Raw genomic sequence first — 20,681 nt, 5'->3', positions numbered from 1 at the left:
TGCTGGAAATGGGTTTCAGAGCCTAGTGAGAAGATCAGACTATCATCCAGATATACAAACTGAGATTAAATTATTATTATTATTAATTTTATTTTGTATTATCATTGATGATGATAATAATAATAATAATAATACATTAAATTAAACAAATCACAGATGATATGATCTATTAGATCTGCGGTTTATTGTTTGTTTAATTGTACAAATATCAACATTTTGTCATATATATTATTGTAGTGTTGGGATTTGTTGCTTGGCAGTTTTAGCCAAGGAATTTAGCCAAACATCCATTATTAAGCCTATGATTCATAGTGGAGATAGTTCAAAACACGTCTCTTGTTCTGGGAAATGTTGCAAACCAATCTGAATGACAGTTTTTAGATGCACTTCAATGGATCCACCCAAGGAAAAACTCTCACATTAAGTTTTGAAAAGCATGAGATAATTGTGTTCATCTTGAAGGTAGAAGCTTTTAGAAAACAGACCACCTGACCAGAACATGATTACAAATAATTAACAAATTGAGTGAAATTAGGTACATCTAAAACATTTCCTTGTCAGTTTGAGGAACAGAAGCAAATGTGAAAAGGCACAACACACTATTGATGAAAACGATGATGTCATTGCCCTATCTCTCAACCAGATAACCCTGCGACCTCTCCGGGACTATCCAGACTCTTGACTTTGATGAAATGTTTGTGTTATATTGAAGATGTATGTATATAGTGTCCATGTGGACTGGGCACATGTGTGCATGACACATAAATGAAAAAATATTCATTAATTCTCATATGGCACAGGTCTACATCCTACTGTTCATTATATTGAATATAATAATATGATCTATCATGTGATCAGTCCTGCCTATTTGGTGCTGCTGGATCTTGTTTCTGAGGAACCAAAAGACAAAGTTTCCCAGTTATGTGGCATTGCATCATGCTATTATTCAAATTATATAATTTTTATGTTATATACCACAATGCCACAGAATTCATTGATTTGATAATTAAATTGAACAGTGGTTTGGGGACAAAATTAAACATCTTAACCGTTCCATCGTAATTTGTTGTTTCTAATCGTGAGCTGGTTTTAACAAAAAAGTTGCCAATCTGAGCACATTTTGTTGCATCTGTTTCCAGAACGTTCCTCTTTTTAATTCTAGCCTTCTCTGCTCCACCTTGTTTTTCCTATCCATCATTCAAACCTACTGACCGAGCGAATGGATGTGTTACGTCGTTTGGAGAGAGGTGGTGTGTGATCAACCCAGTGCAATAAAAAAAAAAAAAAAAAAAAAACACTGGCCGAAAAAAGAACCCAACAAAAGTGAAGACTGGCCCGAGCGCCACAAACATCAGATCGGCCCACCGGGGATTGTCCTCTCAATTAGCCACCCCAGGCCCGGTCCCTGTCACCTTCATTTGTAGTGTATTTCTATGGGAGAGTAACATCGCCACCTAATAGGCAAAGGTGAACATGAGGGAAAAGGAATTGTCTCTCACAATCAGGCAAAGAAAATGTGTTCATATAGCACCATTCAGACACAAAGCAATTTCTGTGTAAATAAATAAAAGAAATCTATTAAAACCAGGTGAATAAGATTCTTTATTTCAAGCAATTAAGATCGCAAGATATATTAAAACAGAGCAAATAAGAAAGGAGTGAAAAGGAAAATAAATAAAGTAAGTTATATAAAGTCAAAATAAGTCAAATCTATTGTTACTGGGGCTTCCTTTCCTGTTCCAGTTCACATTTTGTGCTAAATGTGAACTGTTTTTGTTTTTTTGCCTGAAATAAAAAAAAAAAAAAAAAAAAAAAATAGAAATCCAGAGCAAATAAAATTGTTTTCAAGCCTAACCCTAACCCTAACCCTCTAGTGTTCAGGAAGTTTGTTCCACAGGTGAGGTGTGTAGGCACTAAAAGCTGCTTCACCTTGCTTGCTTCTGACTTAGTAAACATTCTCCTGAGACGTATTTAGGCCCAAACCATTCAAAATTTGAAGTGGATCCTTTCCAGCCAGTACAAAGATTGAACCTCAGGTATTTTTTTTTTACTGAGACCTGTAAACACATCGTCACAATCATCCAGGTCACTGGAAATTAATGTATGACTCTTGCAATACTTTCAGGTATGCTGATTTTTTTAAAGAACAGCAGGATGAGTCACAATAGACATCTCTTTTGACATAAAACAGTATGTTTGAGCATATTTGTAATTTTATGAATATTTGAATACTTCATAATGTGTGAAAAAGTGGAATCATGTTTTAATGTGAGCTCAAGACGGTCCAATTTGTTTGTTTGCTTTCTTTTCTTTCTTTATTAGTTTATTTCCAAAGGACAGTGCACATTAATGAACACTCCGTACAGTCACTTTGTGTAAATGTGCCAGATTTAGCCATGAGCTAATTTCCATCCGTGGTCCTCATAAATTTAAGACAACAACAATTATTTAAAAACAAATAAACATGGACATGGAGTATATACACTATTTACAACTAGCCCTGTAATATAAGCTAATTCCCCAGTCTGTAACATTTAATCATAAGTGATCGCAAGAATGATTAGCATTTAACCAGAGTCTGAGCTCTTTTTTAAAAGCTGTAAAAGTGGAAGACTCTCTAATAGAAATTGGAAGACTATTCCAGCTTGTGCAGACTTTCATTGAAATTATGTTTTGTCCAGTGGTGGTTCGCCTGAATGGAACCTCAAAGTCTCCTCTCGTGGCTGAGGGGTGATTTAAATTAAATGTATTAGGGACGTTTTCTCAGAGCTCCAATGAGTAGAAGGGGATGTTGAAGGAGAGTTGATTATTATTATCATCATTATTATTATAATTATTGTACTTTTCAAGGCCATGGTTCCATGGTTGTGACTTAGCTGATCTTTTCTTGAGAAAGACTGGAATGTTAATTGTTGCGAAACTATTTCTTGTTTGACGTGGTTTGACGCACAGGTTTTCCATGTTGCTCAGTTAATAGAAAATTGGTGAAGGGTGTAGAAAGCATTAAGTCTACTTTATGGTTAATTGTGTTGGATTTTAATTATAGATTTTAATTGAAACTTGCTCTTTGTGCTTTCCCCACCTAAGGCTAGCAAAAGAAGGAGTGACATGCATCTGCATCATCTAATGGTAATTAAGTGGCATGATAGGCTGAGCGGAGCACTTCTGTGATTGACTTCCTCCTCTGCTTACAGTACATATACACCAAGAAGTTTGTGCAGTATGTGTTGTGTTCTCTGTGCAGGAAGAGCAGATATGGAGGGACGCCTGGCTTCAGTCTGTGCATTGATCCTGATTCTTGGTGCAATTGGGCACTCAGATTCTCAATCAGTTACACCAGGTTTGTTTTTTCTTACAACTATTAGACATGTAATGTGACCGAATGATGAAAATTTCTCTTTTAAATTGAATGACCTTAACAACATCTTCAGTTTACCAGCAGTTTTCATTTCATAGCTTTTCTTCTTGTTTCACTTTTTCCAGAAGTATGTTTATATAGGACTCTGGTTCAATCATATTTCAAGCATTGTCAGGATGGAAGAAATCTGCCTTTGGGCCTTCAGAATCAACAGTGCAGGCACCTGTGGCTTAAACTCATGTGGTGACAGTATACATCAAGAGTAGTCAGAACAGTCAGTCAATTATAGCTTATGCCAGAGACAAGACAGGGCAGGCTCAACTTTCAGCACTGGGCTTCATAGCGACAGAAAAGATCTGATGGTTTGAACTCAAACAGAACCTTTATTACATAGTGATGGAACTGTTTATGAGGAAAGGTGACCGGGTGGATTGTGTAGACAAATGATCACTGCTTTATGACAGTAAAATCCATTTTATTGATATGTTTTTATCTTGTTATTTCATAATGTTGATAGCAATGCTTTTGCTAAATATATATGGGGCACAGCTGTGGCTGTAAAATAGGAAATTTGTTCAATTGTATTAATTCCTGCTTATTTTGTGTGTGTGTGTGTGTGTGTGTGTGTGTGTGTGTGTGTGTGTGTGTGTGTGTGTGTGTGTGTGTGTGTGTGTGTGTGTGCACGCGCGCATTCGTGTGATGCTTTTGGCAGCTGTTGCTTTGTCTTTTACACTCAAGTCAGGAGTGTGCCCCCGCCTGGGCCCCGGACCTTTGACGTGTTACAAGCACCAAAGGTGTAGTCGTAACGACCAATGCCCTGGAGTTTACAAATGCTGTAACACTCAATGTGGACGCATCTGCGTTGAACCAGGTGAGATGTAAATGAAATAACGTTTTTCAAATATTCACTGTGGAGTTGAGACATTTCTCAAAATGCACACATTATTTAAAAGAGAAAATAGTTTCTCAACTCAGGTACAAGAATGCATGATGTTAATGATATACAAAGTGAAAGTGGTCAAGTGAGAGTAGAAATGGGCTTGTTGAAGTGGGTGAAAAACGTATTTATTTAAAAGATGTGTTTATCATTTATCTTAAAATTAACTATTTTTCTTTCAATAACACTGGTCAAAGCTACTTTACACAACACTTCATCAGTTGTAGTATGGCAATTCTATTTGTTTCAAGGTTTATATGTTTGGGTTTGAAAAGTAATACACTACCCATTCCGCATGTTGTTGTTTTTTTAATTCTGTTCAAAACAATTTTATTTCGAAAGCACCAAATGCAAGTCAGTCATCTAAAGTAACTTTTAACTTGAGTAAATCCTAACAATTCCACAATAGGAAGCTTGGGCGACAGTGGAAAGAAAATATTACATTTTAACAGGAATAAACCTGCACAACCAGACATAGAGGTGGCGGCTTCCTCTTATTCCAGTTGCAATTAGAGAACAAAAGGAGATACAAGCAGAGGATAGAGATAGAGAGCAACAAGCAAAACAGAAAAAGCAAAAAGTAAAGCTCAGTGAAGGTCTCCAAGCAGTCTACACCTTAGCTTTAATAGAAAATGGTCCACAAAGGACTGAGCCAGATCTTTAAAGTAGAGACCGTTTGCCTCCCTAACTGAAACTGGGAACTCGTTACAAATTAGAGGAGCTTGACTGATGTCTGTATAATGAAGATGTGTGTCCCCATCCTCTGCTGTTCATTGATGTTCTGTTGATTTGTCTTCTTGTTCTTCTTCAGTCAAATCAGGTGTGTGCCCTCTCCTGACAACTGGACCTTTGGTGTGTTCTCAGCAACAAAAGTGCACTAATAACTTCCAATGCCCTGGAATTCACAAATGTTGCAACAGTCAATGTGGACGTATCTGCGTACGACCAAGTGGTGAGATTTGAATGAAATGCCTTTTTTTTTTTTTTATTCACTGGGAAATTGGGACTTCTCTCAAACTGCACACATTTTTCAAAAAGGAAAACAGTTTCTCAAATGTAGAAGTGTTAGAATGCATGATGTTAAATGATCCGCAAAGTGAAATTGTTGAAATGAGAGTAGAAATGGGTTTGTTGAAGTGGATGAAAAACGTATTTGAAGAGATTCTGCTGGTACTTAAAATGAATATATTACCAGCAATAATGAATTTATTTTCTTTAAAATATGTTCTGCTGGTCAAAGCTACTTAAGAGTTACATCAGCTGCAGTATTGCAATCCTACTTTTGTTTGTTTGTTTTTATTTAGCAGCTAAGACACACAATATTACATGATTGGGGGCCTTTTACTGGTGAAACAGTTTTTACTCTTGTATACCGATATATTGGGGATTACAAAAGTAATACATTGATCATACCAATAAAACCGTAATCTTCTGGTAATCTGGTACAACTTTGTCAATCACTTACTCTGATTTTACATTGTTCCACATTAGTCATTGTTTGCCTCTTTTACATTACTTTTTTAAAACAGCACATACACATCTTTTGTTGAATAATCTACCAGGCAATGAACTACAGTCATTTTTTAATTGATAAAATTTTATTTCAAAACACCAAATACAAAAACGGCTCAGTCATCTAAATGCAATTATACTGAGAAAATCCCAACAATTCTACTTGGCCAAATGTAAGAGTGATGGACTGGCTATTTTTGAGTTATCCTGGTGGGCCAGTATGTTCAGGGCCTGCACCCACACTCATATCAACCTCAACAGTTTCACTTATTACATTTTGTGAAGCTACAACATTTATGTCAAATATAACTTTGCGATGAACATATGTTGAACAGAAAGTGAAAAGTTACATCATTGTCTAGATGCTTTTAGCAGATGTTGATTTGTCTTCTTCTTCTTCAGTCAAGTCAGGAGTGTGCCCCCGCCTGGGCCCCGGACCTTTGATGTGTTATAAGCAACAAAGGTGTAATAGTAACTACCAATGCCGTGGAGTTCAAAAGTGTTGTAACACTCGATGTGGACGCATCTGCATTCAACCAGGTGAGATGTAAATGAAATAACGTTTTTCAAATATTCACTGTGAAGTTGAGACATTTCTCAAAGTGCACACATTATTTAAAAGTGAAAATAGTTTCTCAACTAAGGTACTAGAAAGCATGATGTTAATGATGCACAAAGTGAAAATGGTCAAGTGAGAGTAGAAATGGGCTCGTTGAAGTGGGTGAAAAACTTATTTGAAAAGATTATGCAGGTATTTCAAATGAATAAATAGGAGAATAGATCATAATGAATTAATTTTCTATCAATAATTTCCTGCTGGTCAAAGCTACTTAACAACAGTTGCATCAGTTGTAATATTGCAATTAAAATTTAGAGGCGGTGGCTTTCTGGTGTTCTGAAAGTGGGAATGTGTGTGTGTGTGTGTGTGTGTGTGTGTGTGTGTGTGTGTGTGTGTGTGTGTGTGTGTGTGTGTGTGTGTGTGTGTGTGTGTGTGTGTCCCCCTCCTCTGCTGTTCATATCAACCTCAACAGTTTCACAGATTATATTTTGTGAAGCTACTACATTTATGTCAAATGTTAATTTGCAATAAATGTCTGTCTAACAGAAAGTCAAACGTTACATCATTGTTCAGATGCAGATGCTGATTTTTCTTCTTCTTCTGCTTCTTCTTCTTCTTCTTCAGTCAAGTCAGGAGTGTGTCCCCTCCTGGGCCCCGGACTTTTGGCGTGTTCTAACCTAAAGAAGTGCAACAACAACTTCCACTGCCCCGGAGTTCAAAAGTGTTGTAGCACTCGATGTGGACGTGTCTGCATTAAACCAGGTGAGATGTGAATGAAATAACATTTTTTCAAATATTCACTGTGATGTTGAGACTTTTCTCAAAATACACACATGTTTTGAAAGAGAAAATTGTTTCTCAACTAAGGAACTAAAATGCATGATGTTATTGATCCACTAAATGAAAGTGATGAAATGCTTCTGCAGGTAACTAAAAATGAGATATTTTCTATTATATTCATTTTCTGTCAATATTTTTTCACTGGTCAAAGTTACTTAACAACAGTTGCATTAGTATTGCTATTGTACTGCATTTGTTTGTTTGTTTGTTTGTTTGTCATCTAAGATATACAATATTACATGATTGAGGGCCTTTTTCTGGTGAAACCTTTTTTTGCCCTTGCAAAGTTCATGCTAATATGCTGAGGATTTAAGAAAAAATATATGTGTACAAGAAGCTCAGTAAAGGTCTCTCAGCAGTTCAAACATCTAGCATCTTCATTAGAAAATGAGTCAAAGCAGCCTGAGCCAGGCCTGAAATGTAAAGGCTGTTTGCCTCCCTAACTGAAACTGGGAGCTGGTTCCACTTAGGACCTTGACAGCTGCATGCTTGTCTACTCAACTGTTTAACTTAATATATTTTATCAAGCTACTACATTTATGTCAAATGTTACTTTACAATAAACTTCTGTTGAACAGAAAGTCAAGAGTGACATCATTGTCCAGATGCTTTTGGCAGATGTTGATTTGTCTTCTTCTTCAGTCAAGTCAGGTGTTTGTCACCGTCTGAGCCCTGGACCTCTGCTGTGTTATAAGAAACAAAGGTGCAATAACAACTACCAATGCCCTGGAGTTCAAAAGTGTTGTAACACTCAATGTGGACGCATCTGCATTAAACCAGGTGAGATGTAAATGAAATAACGTTTTTCAAATATTCACTATGAAGTTGAGACAAATTACAAACATTTTTGGAAAGAGAAAATAGTTTTTCAACTAAGGTACTAGAATGCATGATGTTAATGATACACAAAGTGAAGGTATTTAAAATGTATATATTAGGAGAATTGATCATAATGAATTCATTTTCTTTGAATAATTTTCTACTGGTCAAGATAATGATGATATCTACTTGGTAACTGGTGACACATGAGAGGGGCTTGACTGGAGCTACTACATTTATGTCAAATATAACTTTGCAATGAACATCTGTTGAAAAGATTACAGATTGAAAAAAGTTACATCATTGTCCAGATGCTTTTGGCAGATGTTGATTTGTCTTCTTCTTCTTCTTCTTCTTCTTCTTCTTCTTCTTCTTCTTCTTCAGTCAAGTCAGGAGTGTGCTCCAGGCTGAGCTCTGGACCTTTGGTGTGTTCTCGGCAACAAAAGTGCGTTAATAACTACCAATGCCCTGGAATTCAAAAATGTTGTAACACTCAATGTGGACGTGTCTGCTTACGACCAAGAGGTGAGAATTGAAATAAATAACATCTTTTCAAATGTTCAGTGTGAAGTGGAGACTTTTCTCAGAATACACACATTTTTCAAAAGAGGAAATTGCTTCTCAAATGAAACAAGAGTAGAAATGGGCTTGTCGAGGTGGGTGAAAACTTATTTGAACAGATTTTGCAGGTATTTAAAATAAATATATTAGCAGAATAGCTCATAATGAATTCATTGTTTCTGAATCATTTTCTACTGTTCAAGAGAATGAAATGAAATCTACTTTGCATAACACTTGCGTGAGTAGTATTATCATGATTCCATTATTATATATTTTTTTAAATTTCCTGTTTGGCAGCTGAGATATCCAATGTTGCATGATTGAGGGCCCTTTTTTTGCATGACTATATGAAAAATAATGCATTCTTCATGTCGGCAAAATTGGTAATCCTCTGTTAATCTGGCACCAATTTACAAATCATTTACTGTGATTTCCATTGTTCCACACTGATCACTGTTTGCTTTTTTACATTGCTGTTTGAAAACACCACATACTTTTGTCATATATTTAATAATGTACCAGGCAATAAAATGGGTCATTTTCATTTGGATCAATTGAATTTTATTTCTAAATACTAAATACAAGTGTAACTCAGTCATCTAAAGACGCTTTTACTGAGTAAATTCCAACCTTTCCACTTGAGCAACCTTAAGTGAAAAAGTGGGAATGTGTGTGTGTGTGTGTGCGCGCGTGTGTGTTTAATGAAAATTGTGTGAGCCCCTCCTTTGCTGTTCGTATCAACTCAACTTTCATTTTGTAAAGCCAACGTATTTACGTCAACAGTTACTCCATAATAAACTTCTGTTGATCAGAAAGTGAAAAGTTACATCATTGTCCAGATGCTTTCAGCAGATGTTGATTTGTCTTCTTCTTCAGTCAAGGCAGGAGTGTGCCCCCGCCTGGGCCGCGGACCTTTGATGTGTTATAAGCAACAAAGGTGTAATAACGACTACCAATGCTTTGGACGTAAAAAATGTTGTAACACTCGATGTGGACGCATCTGCTTACGACCAAGAGGTGAGATTTTAATGAAATAACATCTTTTCAAATATTCACTGTGAAGTTGAGACTGAAAGTGAAAGTGTTGGAGCAAGAGTAGAAATGGGCTCTTTGAAGTGGTTGAAAAACTTATTTGAACAGATTCTGCAGGTAGCTCATGTAGAAGTCATTGTCTTTGAATCATTTTCTACTGCTCAAAGCTACTTGATAACTAGTTGCATCATTTGTAGTATCACAACTCTACTTTTGTTGTCCTGTTTGGCAGCTAGAACGTACCATATGACACAATTCAGGGCCTTTTTTTGTGGTGAAACAGTTGTTGCTCTTGAAAGGTTCACACCAATATGCTAAGGATTCTGGTAATACTCTCCTCATGACAACAAAATTGGTGCTTGTAAACTGTAACAGCTTTGCCAATCAATTTAAGTGACTTACATTGTTCCACATTGGTCATGGTTTGCTTCTTGGAGCTTACTGCACACATACATTTATCCATTTTTGAATTATGTGTCAGGCAATGAAATAGTCACTTTTGATGGGAAGAATCCAGAGATAAATTCTACAGACTGTTACTGTCTTATATTATTTTTCCCTGTGTGAATGAAGTCTCTATTACAGTGAGGATTTCTCGGTTTTTAACTCAGTTCATTTTTTTAATGTTTCACTTTTCTGTGGCTATACAATATTTAGTGAAATATTCTAACTTCTGGGGAAGACAATTTATAAAAATATGACGCCAAAGAAAATGCTAGATGATCTCTTTCATTTTTCTGGACATCACTTTCATTGTTAGTCAAGTCAGGAGTGTGCTCCAACTTTTACTGGTGCAGGATTCAGCCATTTTGGAAACATATGTGCCTTAATAACTATGGCTGCCTCAGACGTAATAAGTGCTGCATCAAAATTTGTAGACATGTTTGTGTTTGGGGTTTTGGTGTTTGACATTGGGGTAAGATGTAAATAATAAGAAAGAGAATGACAATTTAAAAAAAAATGTGTGGTTGTGAGTTCCTTTTGTGATTGACGGTGTTACTTTTTTATGTTTTGCAAGGTCACTTCTCAGATGCCCTCCAAGGTTAGAAGCACGTGGCTCATGAGTCTTCACTGGGCATTCCGGCAGTGATGTCTACTGATTTAACAATCTACAAAAAGCTGGATTCTTCATCCTGGGCGCACAAATGTGTCGTTTCTTTCATGCTGTAATCATAAAATTTGTTGGAAAATATCTCTTGTGAGATTTTCCTACTTAATCAACTGCAATGCTGGGTATTTGATCTTTGGTTTTCACAAGTAATTGATCTTAATGATGAGATGATATTATGCTATGCCTTTCTTATCAAGGAATGGTATGGTAACTCTTGCTTTGAATCTGTTCTTTATAAATCAATAAAAGAAAGTTGCATCAAAAGAGGATCCGTGTCGACTGTACATGTTGCCTTGACCAGGCATATTTCTGTATCTGCAGTTCCTTTGAGGAATAAAGTTTTGAGTAGGAGGGTAAAACCAAATTAGTCTAACACAGTGGCGGGCCTTGCATTTCTGACCAAGGCCTTCACTTGTGCTGGGTCAATCCACCCCTCAAGAACTTTTTTATGGCTACAAAAACCATGTTATGCAGAAATGCAGTATAAAGAGCCATTGCGTCACAGATAGATACTTGTGTAGCCAGAATAAATACCTTTACTGATGAAAAAAATATCTGGAATTCACAACTCTGCTTCAGCTGCCGCTACATTAAAAAAGTGACTGCTATTCCCGAAACTTCTGGGGGTCCAAGAGGGTGACAAACATCAGCTTTTCGTGGTCTTCAAAATAATGATGGCAAATAATCTAATCCTGAATCCTTCCATGGAGTATGTAGCGAGCTCTAGTAAAATTCTACTGGACCTCGGTGCACTTGGAGTGCTGTGGTGCGTTCATTTACTTTTTGGAAAAGTCCGTCTTGAAAATTGTTTTAACAATAAATCTGCAACCAAATGTCTTTATCTTCCCCGTTAGTCATTGTAGGTTGACAAAACTGCGATTATATCAACAACTATATATTTATTCATGCAGCTTGCTACAGATGCAGCCAGCTAGAGCTGGAGAGTGACCTCTGACGATCCAATCGGAGGGCATGAAAACGCTGATGTCACACTAGGCCTTCGACAAGGCACTCAGTGGTTGAAGCAGTAGCGCGACCGACACTAGTTTTACACTGCAGATGCCTGCAGAACTGAAAGTGAAGGCCTGAGGCAGGTTTCTTTACCCTAGCAACCGGGGATGGCTGAAACATGATTGGTTCAAAATGTTAACCTGGAAATACACATCAAGAAGCAGGGCAGCGGGGGAGAGGCTCTGAGAAGAAGTGGACAGACCATTTGGAATTATTTAAAAAGTATTCATGGACATAATATTATCAATATCAATCTGTGATTCAGATATTTTTCTGAGGCCTCCAGAGAAGGCCTTGAAGGCCCTGACAGCCTGCCATTGGTTGAACATAAATCTTTGAAGGGAATAATTTTTAAAATTGAGCAAGTATTTTTGTTGAAAATACAGTAATTTTAACTGATAAGTTTTCTTTCTCAAGACTGTTAAGTTCTGTTAATGCAAATGTGGAACCAAATTGTATCAAAGCAACATATGTTTACCGACTCAATTGAAAAATAAAACTTTTTTGCAACCAGAAAAATTTTAATCACGTGAGTGCTTAAAAGTCATAGCCAAGTCCACGTCCAAACTCACCCAATGTTTTCAGGAATATTTGGACATTGACAATTTGTTGTAATATAAAAAAAGACCAAAAAAAATACTGTATCACATATTGTGGCAGTCATGCATGCCACTGTTGGTTTCTGCCACAGAGGGACAGAGTTTGGAGTTCCAGAGACTATTATTTTATTAAAATAAATCAAAACAAACACCAAAACACACACACCAGACACCACTGCCTCTTTCCGGCTCTTCTGTCAGTCCGTGTGTTCACTCCCTCGTGTCACCCCTGTGTGTCCAGTGGCTCCTCCTTGATGGGCAGAGAGGTGAGGCAACACACCTGTTTCACACCCACGTCTGGAGAGGGGAACACAAACATCCTCTCATGCAACACTTGGTAAGTGCTGGGCAGTCAGAGTCCCTATAGCACCTGTCCCTTCCAAATTTACCACGGTTGCATGGGCGAGAGTTTAGGCACACTTTTGAAGAGAAAGCTAAATCAATATCTACAAAGACAATTATAGCATTTATTAAAGTGTTGAGGCTTTGTTCACTGAGTATATTCCACAGATTCTTTAGGTCATTGCCAAAGTTAAACAGTTGGGTTGTTAAGAAGTGAAATAGTTTAAAAAAAAAAAAACAGACAAAAAAAAATTACTGTATCACATACTGTGGCAGTCATGAACGCACCGCTGGTTTCACCCACAGAGGGAGAGAGTTCGGAGTTCCAGAGGCTATTATTTTATTAAAATAAATCAAACCAAACACCAAAACACACACCAGACACCACTGCCTCTTTCCAGCTCTTCTGTGAGACCGTGTGTTCACTCCCTCCTTCTCCCCTGTGTGTCCAGTGGCTCCTCCTTGATGGGCAGAGAGGTGAGGCAACACACCTGATTCACATCAGGGGCTTAATCACCTCTCTGCCACATATACTTCAAGAGCACCGCCTGTTTAACAGGAAATATAGATATAAGATATAACTAAATAATTAATTTGGGATTATAATTAATAGTTGAATTAATTACAATTACAAGATTTAACAATAAAGCTTGAAGGATTTTAGAGTTCTTGAAACAGAAAAGGTCAACATTTCATTCACCTTTGTGCAAATTAATAAGACAGCAAGTATGATTCCAAAAAATATATTTATTTACAATGAAACAAATAAAACAATGATTCGAACTACATACATACAGCTTGGTGTGTGTGTGTGTGTGTGTGTGTGTGTGTGTGTGTGTGTGTGTGCGTGCGTGCGTGCGTGCGTGCGTGCGTGCGTGCGTACGTACGTGTTTCAAAAATGAGCCAGCCTTCAATGTAAGCTACTAAGCTACAAGACCTCCTGTGAGCAGATCATCAGGCAAAGAATGATCAAATCAATATATGTGATGTGATGTCATTTTTATTGAGACACTCGCTGCAGACAAGCTCAGGCGACCTCAACCATCAGGTACAGAATGCTCAGAGTCACGACTAAAGGGAAGCCAAGCACAACGTGACACTGACACAGCACAAAAGCTGCTCGTCAAACTAATGAGGACACAAGCATACTTTATTGTGAGCTTACACAATGTGAGAATGGGAGAAAAACATTACATGTGACTGTAAGGGAGGCTTTGCAGACTGGTAATGCAATTGAAGATCTGACATGTGATCATGAACAATGTGACACAAGAATGTGTTTACATGTACAACGTTCTGCACGAAAACATCACACTGTGGTCATTGCGGTACTGAAGAGGCAGTCGTTTTAAAACTGGAGAAAGATGTACCATGTAGGTTGTACTTTCACACAGGACTTTCCAACAAAACAAGAATCATTGTCTTAAGCCATGCAAGTAAAATTTGCATATTACTTCAAATGCGGGCATATTACTTCCCGGCTTTGAAGTAATGTGCAAATATCAGTTACCTGTATGGTGAGTCATCTGCTGAAAATGTGAACGATGCAAGGCACAAAGCATCCTGCATGGCATCTTCCGCTTTGCCAGAACTAGACATGCCTCCCAACATGTGACGCTCTACACCGATACTGCAAAAGGACAAACTACCAAGCAGCAATAATGAAACATTGTCTGAAAGGTATCATGTGTTCACCCTCACCCATTAGTAGTGGATGGCACATTGAGGATGGGGGGTTAAACGTGACCTGGATGACTACAAATCCTGCTCCTCAAAGTGTGTTGCAGTTCGTCTGCTGCACCTGCCAGCAAGTCAAATGTGATTCAGACAGATGTTCATGTACATCAACAAGATCGATTTATAGGATGCCAGCGCTGTGAATGTTCTGAAGGAAACAGAAGATATAGGGATCTGAGATGACATTTCTGACAGTGATGTGATGGAGATGAATCATAAAACATCCTCTAAAGAAAGTGTCCATTGAATAGATACAAAAGCTTGCAAGGTCTATTAAAAAAAAACAAACATGTACTGTAAAATGACAAAAGCATCAATTGTCAATAGAAGAAATGAAACCCTTCCACTGTAAACACTGTAAAATACAACCAATGCCATTACAGTGATGTTTGTGTGTGTTTGTGTGGCAAAGTTCTCCATGGTTGATATATAGTATTAGTTAAAGAAGCGTTTTTCCACACATTTGCAGGATTTCATGGTCTACATTCACATTTCATGGTCACAATTCCTCAAGACCTTTCTAAAATGTTACCATAAATATATATATAATATATAATATATATAGCTGATAATTTGTGAGAAGTTTTGTGTTGCTGAAGTGAAATTTGATCAATAAAACAAGTGAATTAAGTATCACAGAATGAAAATTTTATTAATTTATACTTATATAGATTCATGGCTTGTGACAAAAAATGCAAGACATATTGCAGAGAACTTTTATTCCCAAAGTCTACACAAAAATGCATTTAAAAAGTAGTGACCAAACATGGGAATGAAAATCACTTTCTCGCCACTTTTTCATGGTTCATGTCTAACTTTTTTCTTTTTCTTTTTTTTTTACTGAGACCTGTAAACACATCGTGACAATCATGTTTTAATGTGAGCTCAAGAAGGTCCAATATGTTTGTTTGCTGGAGGGGTGATTTAAATTAAATGTATATGGGAAATTTTCTGAGATCTACGATGAGTAGAAGAAGATGTTGATGGAGGTTTGATTGTGATTACATCATTGTTACACCATTGTATTTTTCAACACCATGGTTCAATTGTTGTGATTCAAGTGACCTTTACTTGAGAAAGAGCGGGATGTTAATTGTTGCAAAGGTATTTCTTGTTTGACCTGCTTTGAGGTACAGGTTTTTCCAAGTTGCTAAGCTCATAGACACTTGGTGAAGGGTGTAGAAAGTATTAAGTCTACTTTGATGATCAATTGTGTTGGATTTAAATCACAGCTTTAAAAATTACTAGTTTTAATCTTCGGTTCTGACATCAGCTTATCTTTCTCTTTCTGCTACTTGTCTCTCAAAATCCCAAGTTGTCTGCTACTCAGACTGTCATATGGGGGAAACCCAACATCTCTTTCCCATACAGTCAAGAGGCCTATTTTGAAAATGAGTTCACGTGAGTGTGATTTGCTTTGTAAGATGGTGTTCGATTACGAGTGATGTTGTTCATTTCTTCATTTTATTGAGCGCCCCATTAGATCCTGACTCATTGCAGGTGCTATTCTTCCTGGGGTCTCCTTCTTTTTCATTGCAAATGTTATTTACAAAATGACATACAAAGTCACGCACACATATGCACGCACAGGACACAGGACAAACCATGAAGCCCACTGTGCAACCAAATTAAACACATCTGTCAAAAGAACACATTAAGCCAAAAACACCACAATATAACTATAATCACTATAAAAACTATGGCGTTATCCAAACATCAAAATGAAGCAGTAACAACAACAATTATCACTGTTATTACTACATTATTATTGATATTACAATCATCATTATTAATTGCTGATCACAGATAGTTAACAAAATTCATTCTTGTGTAAACAAAAACACTCTTAATTTCTTTTGAAATAAAAGAGCCGGAATGAGGGAGTGGTGTCTGGTGTGTGTTTTGGTGTTTGTTTTGATTTATTTTAATAAAATAATAGCCTCTGGAACTCCGAACTCCATCCCTCTGTGGGGAAAACTGACAGTGGTGTGCATGACTGCCACAATATGTGTTACAGATCAAATTAAGTCTTCAATAATATAATTGATAACTGTCTTTGATCATTATTAATCAATATCGATAGCCAAACTGCCAAAACCCAACATAATTGGTACCCGGTGCACAGTCTCCCAACATAAATGATACCACGTGATCTTTGTGAGGTAAGAAATCCCTAAATTACAAAATAAATGGGTCTCCGAAACATTGGATTCACACAATCGGGGCTTTTTCATTATTTACATTCTGGATCGATTTGCTTCATCTTCACCATTGAACACATGTTAAAGCACACTTTTTCCCAGCTTTCCCAAGGTGGCGATTCTAGACAAATGGTCTAAAACTGTATTATTTTCTCTCATAAATGGCAAACTGATTGAGCAAATCAACAAGAACATGTTCATCTTCAATGAATTTTCTGTCACATGAGCCAAAAATTAATGAAGCATGCTTACAATGGCAAGGCAGCAGCACTTAATCCATAAGTGATGGCGAAGTTGGGCGCAGCAATGGCTTCTCAAACACCAGGTTCACAACTCCTTTGAGCTTCTCCTCTGTGCCAATGTTCAAATCTGTGACCTGCTTCATCAGCTGGTCAAACCTCTGAGGAGTCATCTTGTTCAGGATGCTCCGGACTTTCCTGAGGAGCTCCTGGGGGCTCCAGTGAGAAAAAATAATCAATCGCTGAGAACATCAATCAATTAGCTTGCTTACATGCAAATCCAGTTCTTGTGATTTCTTTTTGTTTTGTTCAAGTTTGTTTATTGAGTTTTTACATAGACAGTTATTACAAATAATGGCATTTCAAATATCAATGTTGTGTCAAATATAACAGCATATGCCAAAACAAAAGCAAAGCATGATTGTCACGATGTGTTTACAGGTCTCAGTAAAAAAAAAAGAAAAAGAAAAAAGTTAGACATGAACCATGAAAAAGTGGCGAGAAAGTGATTTTCATTCCCATGTTTGGTCACTACTTTTTAAATGCATTTTTGTGTAGACTTTGGGAATAAAAGTTCTCTGCAATATGTCTTGCATTTTTTGTCACAAGCCATGAATCTATATAAGTATAAATTAATAAAATTTTCATTCTGTGATACTTAATTCACTTGTTTTATTTATCAAATTTCACTTTAGCAACACAAAACTTCTCACAAATTATCAGCTATATATATTATATATTACATATATATTTATGGTAACATTTTAGAAAGGTCTTGAGGAATTGTGACCATGAAATGTGAATGTAGACCATGAAATCCTGCAAATGTGTGGAAAAACGCTTCTTTAACTAATACTATATATCAACCATGGAGAACTTTGCCACACAAACACACACAAACATCACTGTAATGGCATTGGTTGTATTTTACAGTGTTTACAGTGGAAGGGTTTCATTTCTTCTATTGACAATTGATGCTTTTGTCATTTTACAGTACATATATATTTTTTTTTAAATAGACCTTGCAAGCTTTTGTATCTATTCAATGGACACTTTCTTTAGAGGATGTTTTATGATTCATCTCCATCACATCACTGTCAGAAATGTCATCTCAGATCCCTATATCTTCTGTTTCCTTCAGAACATTCACAGCGCTGGCATCCTATAAATCGATCTTGTTGATGTACATGAACATCTGTCTGAATCACATTTGACTTGCTGGCAGGTGCAGCAGACGAACTGCAACACACTTTGAGGAGCAGGATTTGTAGTCATCCGGGTCACTGTTAACCCCCCATCCTCAATGTGCCATCCACTACTAATGGGTGAGGGTGAACACATGATACCTTTCAGACAATGTTTCATTATTGCTGCTTGGTAGTTTGTCCTTTTGCAGTATCGGTGTAGAGCGTCACATGTTGGGAGGCATGGCTAGTTCTGGCAAAGCGGAAGATGCCATGCAGGATGCTTTGTGCCTTGCATCGTTCACATTTTCAGCAGATGACTCACCATACAGGTAACTGATATTTGCACATTACTTCAAAGCCGGGAAGTAATATGCCCGCATTTGAAGTAATATGCAAATTTTACTTGCATGGCTTAAGACAATGATTCTTGTTTTGTTGGAAAGTCCTGTGTGAAAGTACAACCTACATGGTACATCTTTCTCCAGTTTTAAAACAACGACTGCCTCTTCAGTACCGCAATGACCACAGTGTGATGTTTTCGTGCAGAACGTTGTACATGTAAACACATTCTTGTGTCACATTGTTCATGATCACATGTCAGATCTTCAACTGCATTACCAGTCTGCAAAGCCTCCCTTACAGTCACATGTAATGTTTTTCTCCCATTCTCACATTGTGTAAGCTCACAATAAAGTATGCTTTTGTCCTCATTAGTTTGACGAGCAGCTTTTGTGCTGTGTCAGTGTCACGTTGTGCTTGGCTTCCCTTTAGTCGTGACTCTGAGCATTCTGTACCTGATGGTTGAGGTCGCCTGAGCTTGTCTGCAGCGAGTGTCTCAATAAAAATGACATCACATCACATATATTGATTTGATCATTCTTTGCCTGATGATCTGCTCACAGGAGGTCTTGTAGCTTAGTAGCTTACATTGAAGGCTGGCTCATTTTTGAAACACGTACGCACGCACGCACGCACGCACGCACGCACGCACGCACGCACGCACACGCACACACACACACACACACACACACACACACCCACACACACACACACACACCAAGCTGTATGTATGTAGTTCGAATCATTGTTTTATTTGTTTCATTGTAAATAAATATATTTTTTGGAATCATACTTGCTGTCTTATTAATTTGCACAAAGGTGAATGAAATGTTGACCTTTTCTGTTTCAAGAACTCTAAAATCCTTCAAGCTTTATTGTTAAATCTTGTAATTGTAATTAATTCAACTATTAATTATAATCCCAAATTAATTATTTAGTTATATCTTATATCTATATTTCCTGTTAAACAGGTGGTGCTCTTGAAGTATATGTGCGACCTGAAGGCCCTTCTTAATGAAAAGAAGAAGGCATTCAGATCCGGGGACAGAGCAGAACTCAAACGGGTACAAAGGGAACTGAAACGCAGCATCAGGGAGAGCAAGGACAACTTCAGACAAAAACTGGAACACAAACTGGAGGAAAACAACACCAGGGACGTCTGGAGTGGGATGAGAGAGATCACCGGCTTCCAGTGGAGAGGTGGGACTGCAGCTGAGGGGGATGAACGACGCGCCAACGAGTTGAACACATTCTTCCATAGGTTCAACTCCAACACCTCCACGCCCAGCGGCCCCTCTACTGCTCTTACTAGCTACAACCCCCCACCTCCCCCCACCACCCCCTGCCATACACCACCCCCATCACCCCTAACACCTCCCTGCCCCCTGCTGACATCCACCACAGACCTTTTCACACCTCCCACCAACTGGACATCCTCCCAGCCACCACAGCTCCCCACCACCTCCTGCGGTGGACACCCCCCTGCCCCACCCTCATCACCTCCAACTCATCCACCTTCAACCTCAGACACTGCCATATCCCCCACCCCCCCGTCTGGACTCCACATCACATCCAGCCAGGTGAGGAGAGAGCTGGAGAGGCTCAAACAAAGGAAAGCTGCCGGACCGGACCGCATCAGCCCTCGCGTGTTGAAGGCGTGTTCCAGCCAGCTCTGTGGAGTTCTGCAGCACCTCTTCAACCTGAGCCTACGCCTTCAGAGAGTGCCATTGCTCTGGAAAACATCCTGCCTGGTCCCCGTGCCCAAAAAAGGACGCCCTGCTGCACTGAAGGACTACAGGCCGGTGGCACTGACCTCTCATATTATGAAGGTCATGGAGAGACTTGTCCTGGCACACCTCAGACCACTGGTGTGCCCATCGCAAGACCCCCTGCAGTTTGCATATCAGCCCCATGTTGGGGTTGATGATGCAATCATCTACCTGCTGCAGAAGGCGTATTCCTCCCTGGACAGACCCAACTCCTCAGTCAGGATCATGTTCTTCGACTTCTCCAGCGCCTTCGACACGATCCAGCCCAGACTGCTGAAGGCCAAGCTGGAGAACATGCAGGTTGGTGCTCCCCTCATCACTTGGGTGGACGACTATCTGACGGGCAGACCGCAGTTTGTGAGATTACAGAACTGTGTGTCTGGTCGTCTGATCAGTAACGTCGGGGCCCCCCAGGGAACTGTACTGTCCCCCTTCCTCTTCACCACATACACATCTGACTTTAAGTACTGCACTGAGTCGTGTCATCTGCAAAAATTCTCTGATGACACGGCCATTGTGGGGTGTGTT

At 38.4% G+C, this 20,681-nt stretch overlaps 1 protein-coding gene across 1 annotated transcript; it reads left to right on the top strand.

Moving 5' to 3' along the window:
- The first annotated feature begins 3,239 nt into the window (after positions 1-3,239).
- LOC308130060 (uncharacterized protein) lies at positions 3,240-10,987 on the top strand. The gene is made up of 9 exons (XM_080496243.1): positions 3,240-3,340; positions 4,071-4,229; positions 5,107-5,247; positions 6,210-6,347; positions 6,991-7,128; positions 7,849-7,986; positions 8,410-8,550; positions 9,463-9,603; positions 10,637-10,987. The coding sequence occupies exons 1-9, from the start codon at positions 3,256-3,258 to the stop codon at positions 10,663-10,665; spliced, it is 1,110 nt and encodes a 369-aa protein (XP_080352369.1). The 5' UTR covers positions 3,240-3,255; the 3' UTR covers positions 10,666-10,987.
- Positions 10,988-20,681: the final 9,694 nt, after the last annotated feature.

This window comes from Blennius ocellaris (genome assembly GCF_963422515.1).
Source record: "Blennius ocellaris genome assembly, chromosome: 5".
NCBI lineage: Eukaryota > Metazoa > Chordata > Actinopteri > Blenniiformes > Blenniidae > Blennius > Blennius ocellaris.
This window is presented reverse-complemented; position numbering and strand designations above follow the sequence as displayed.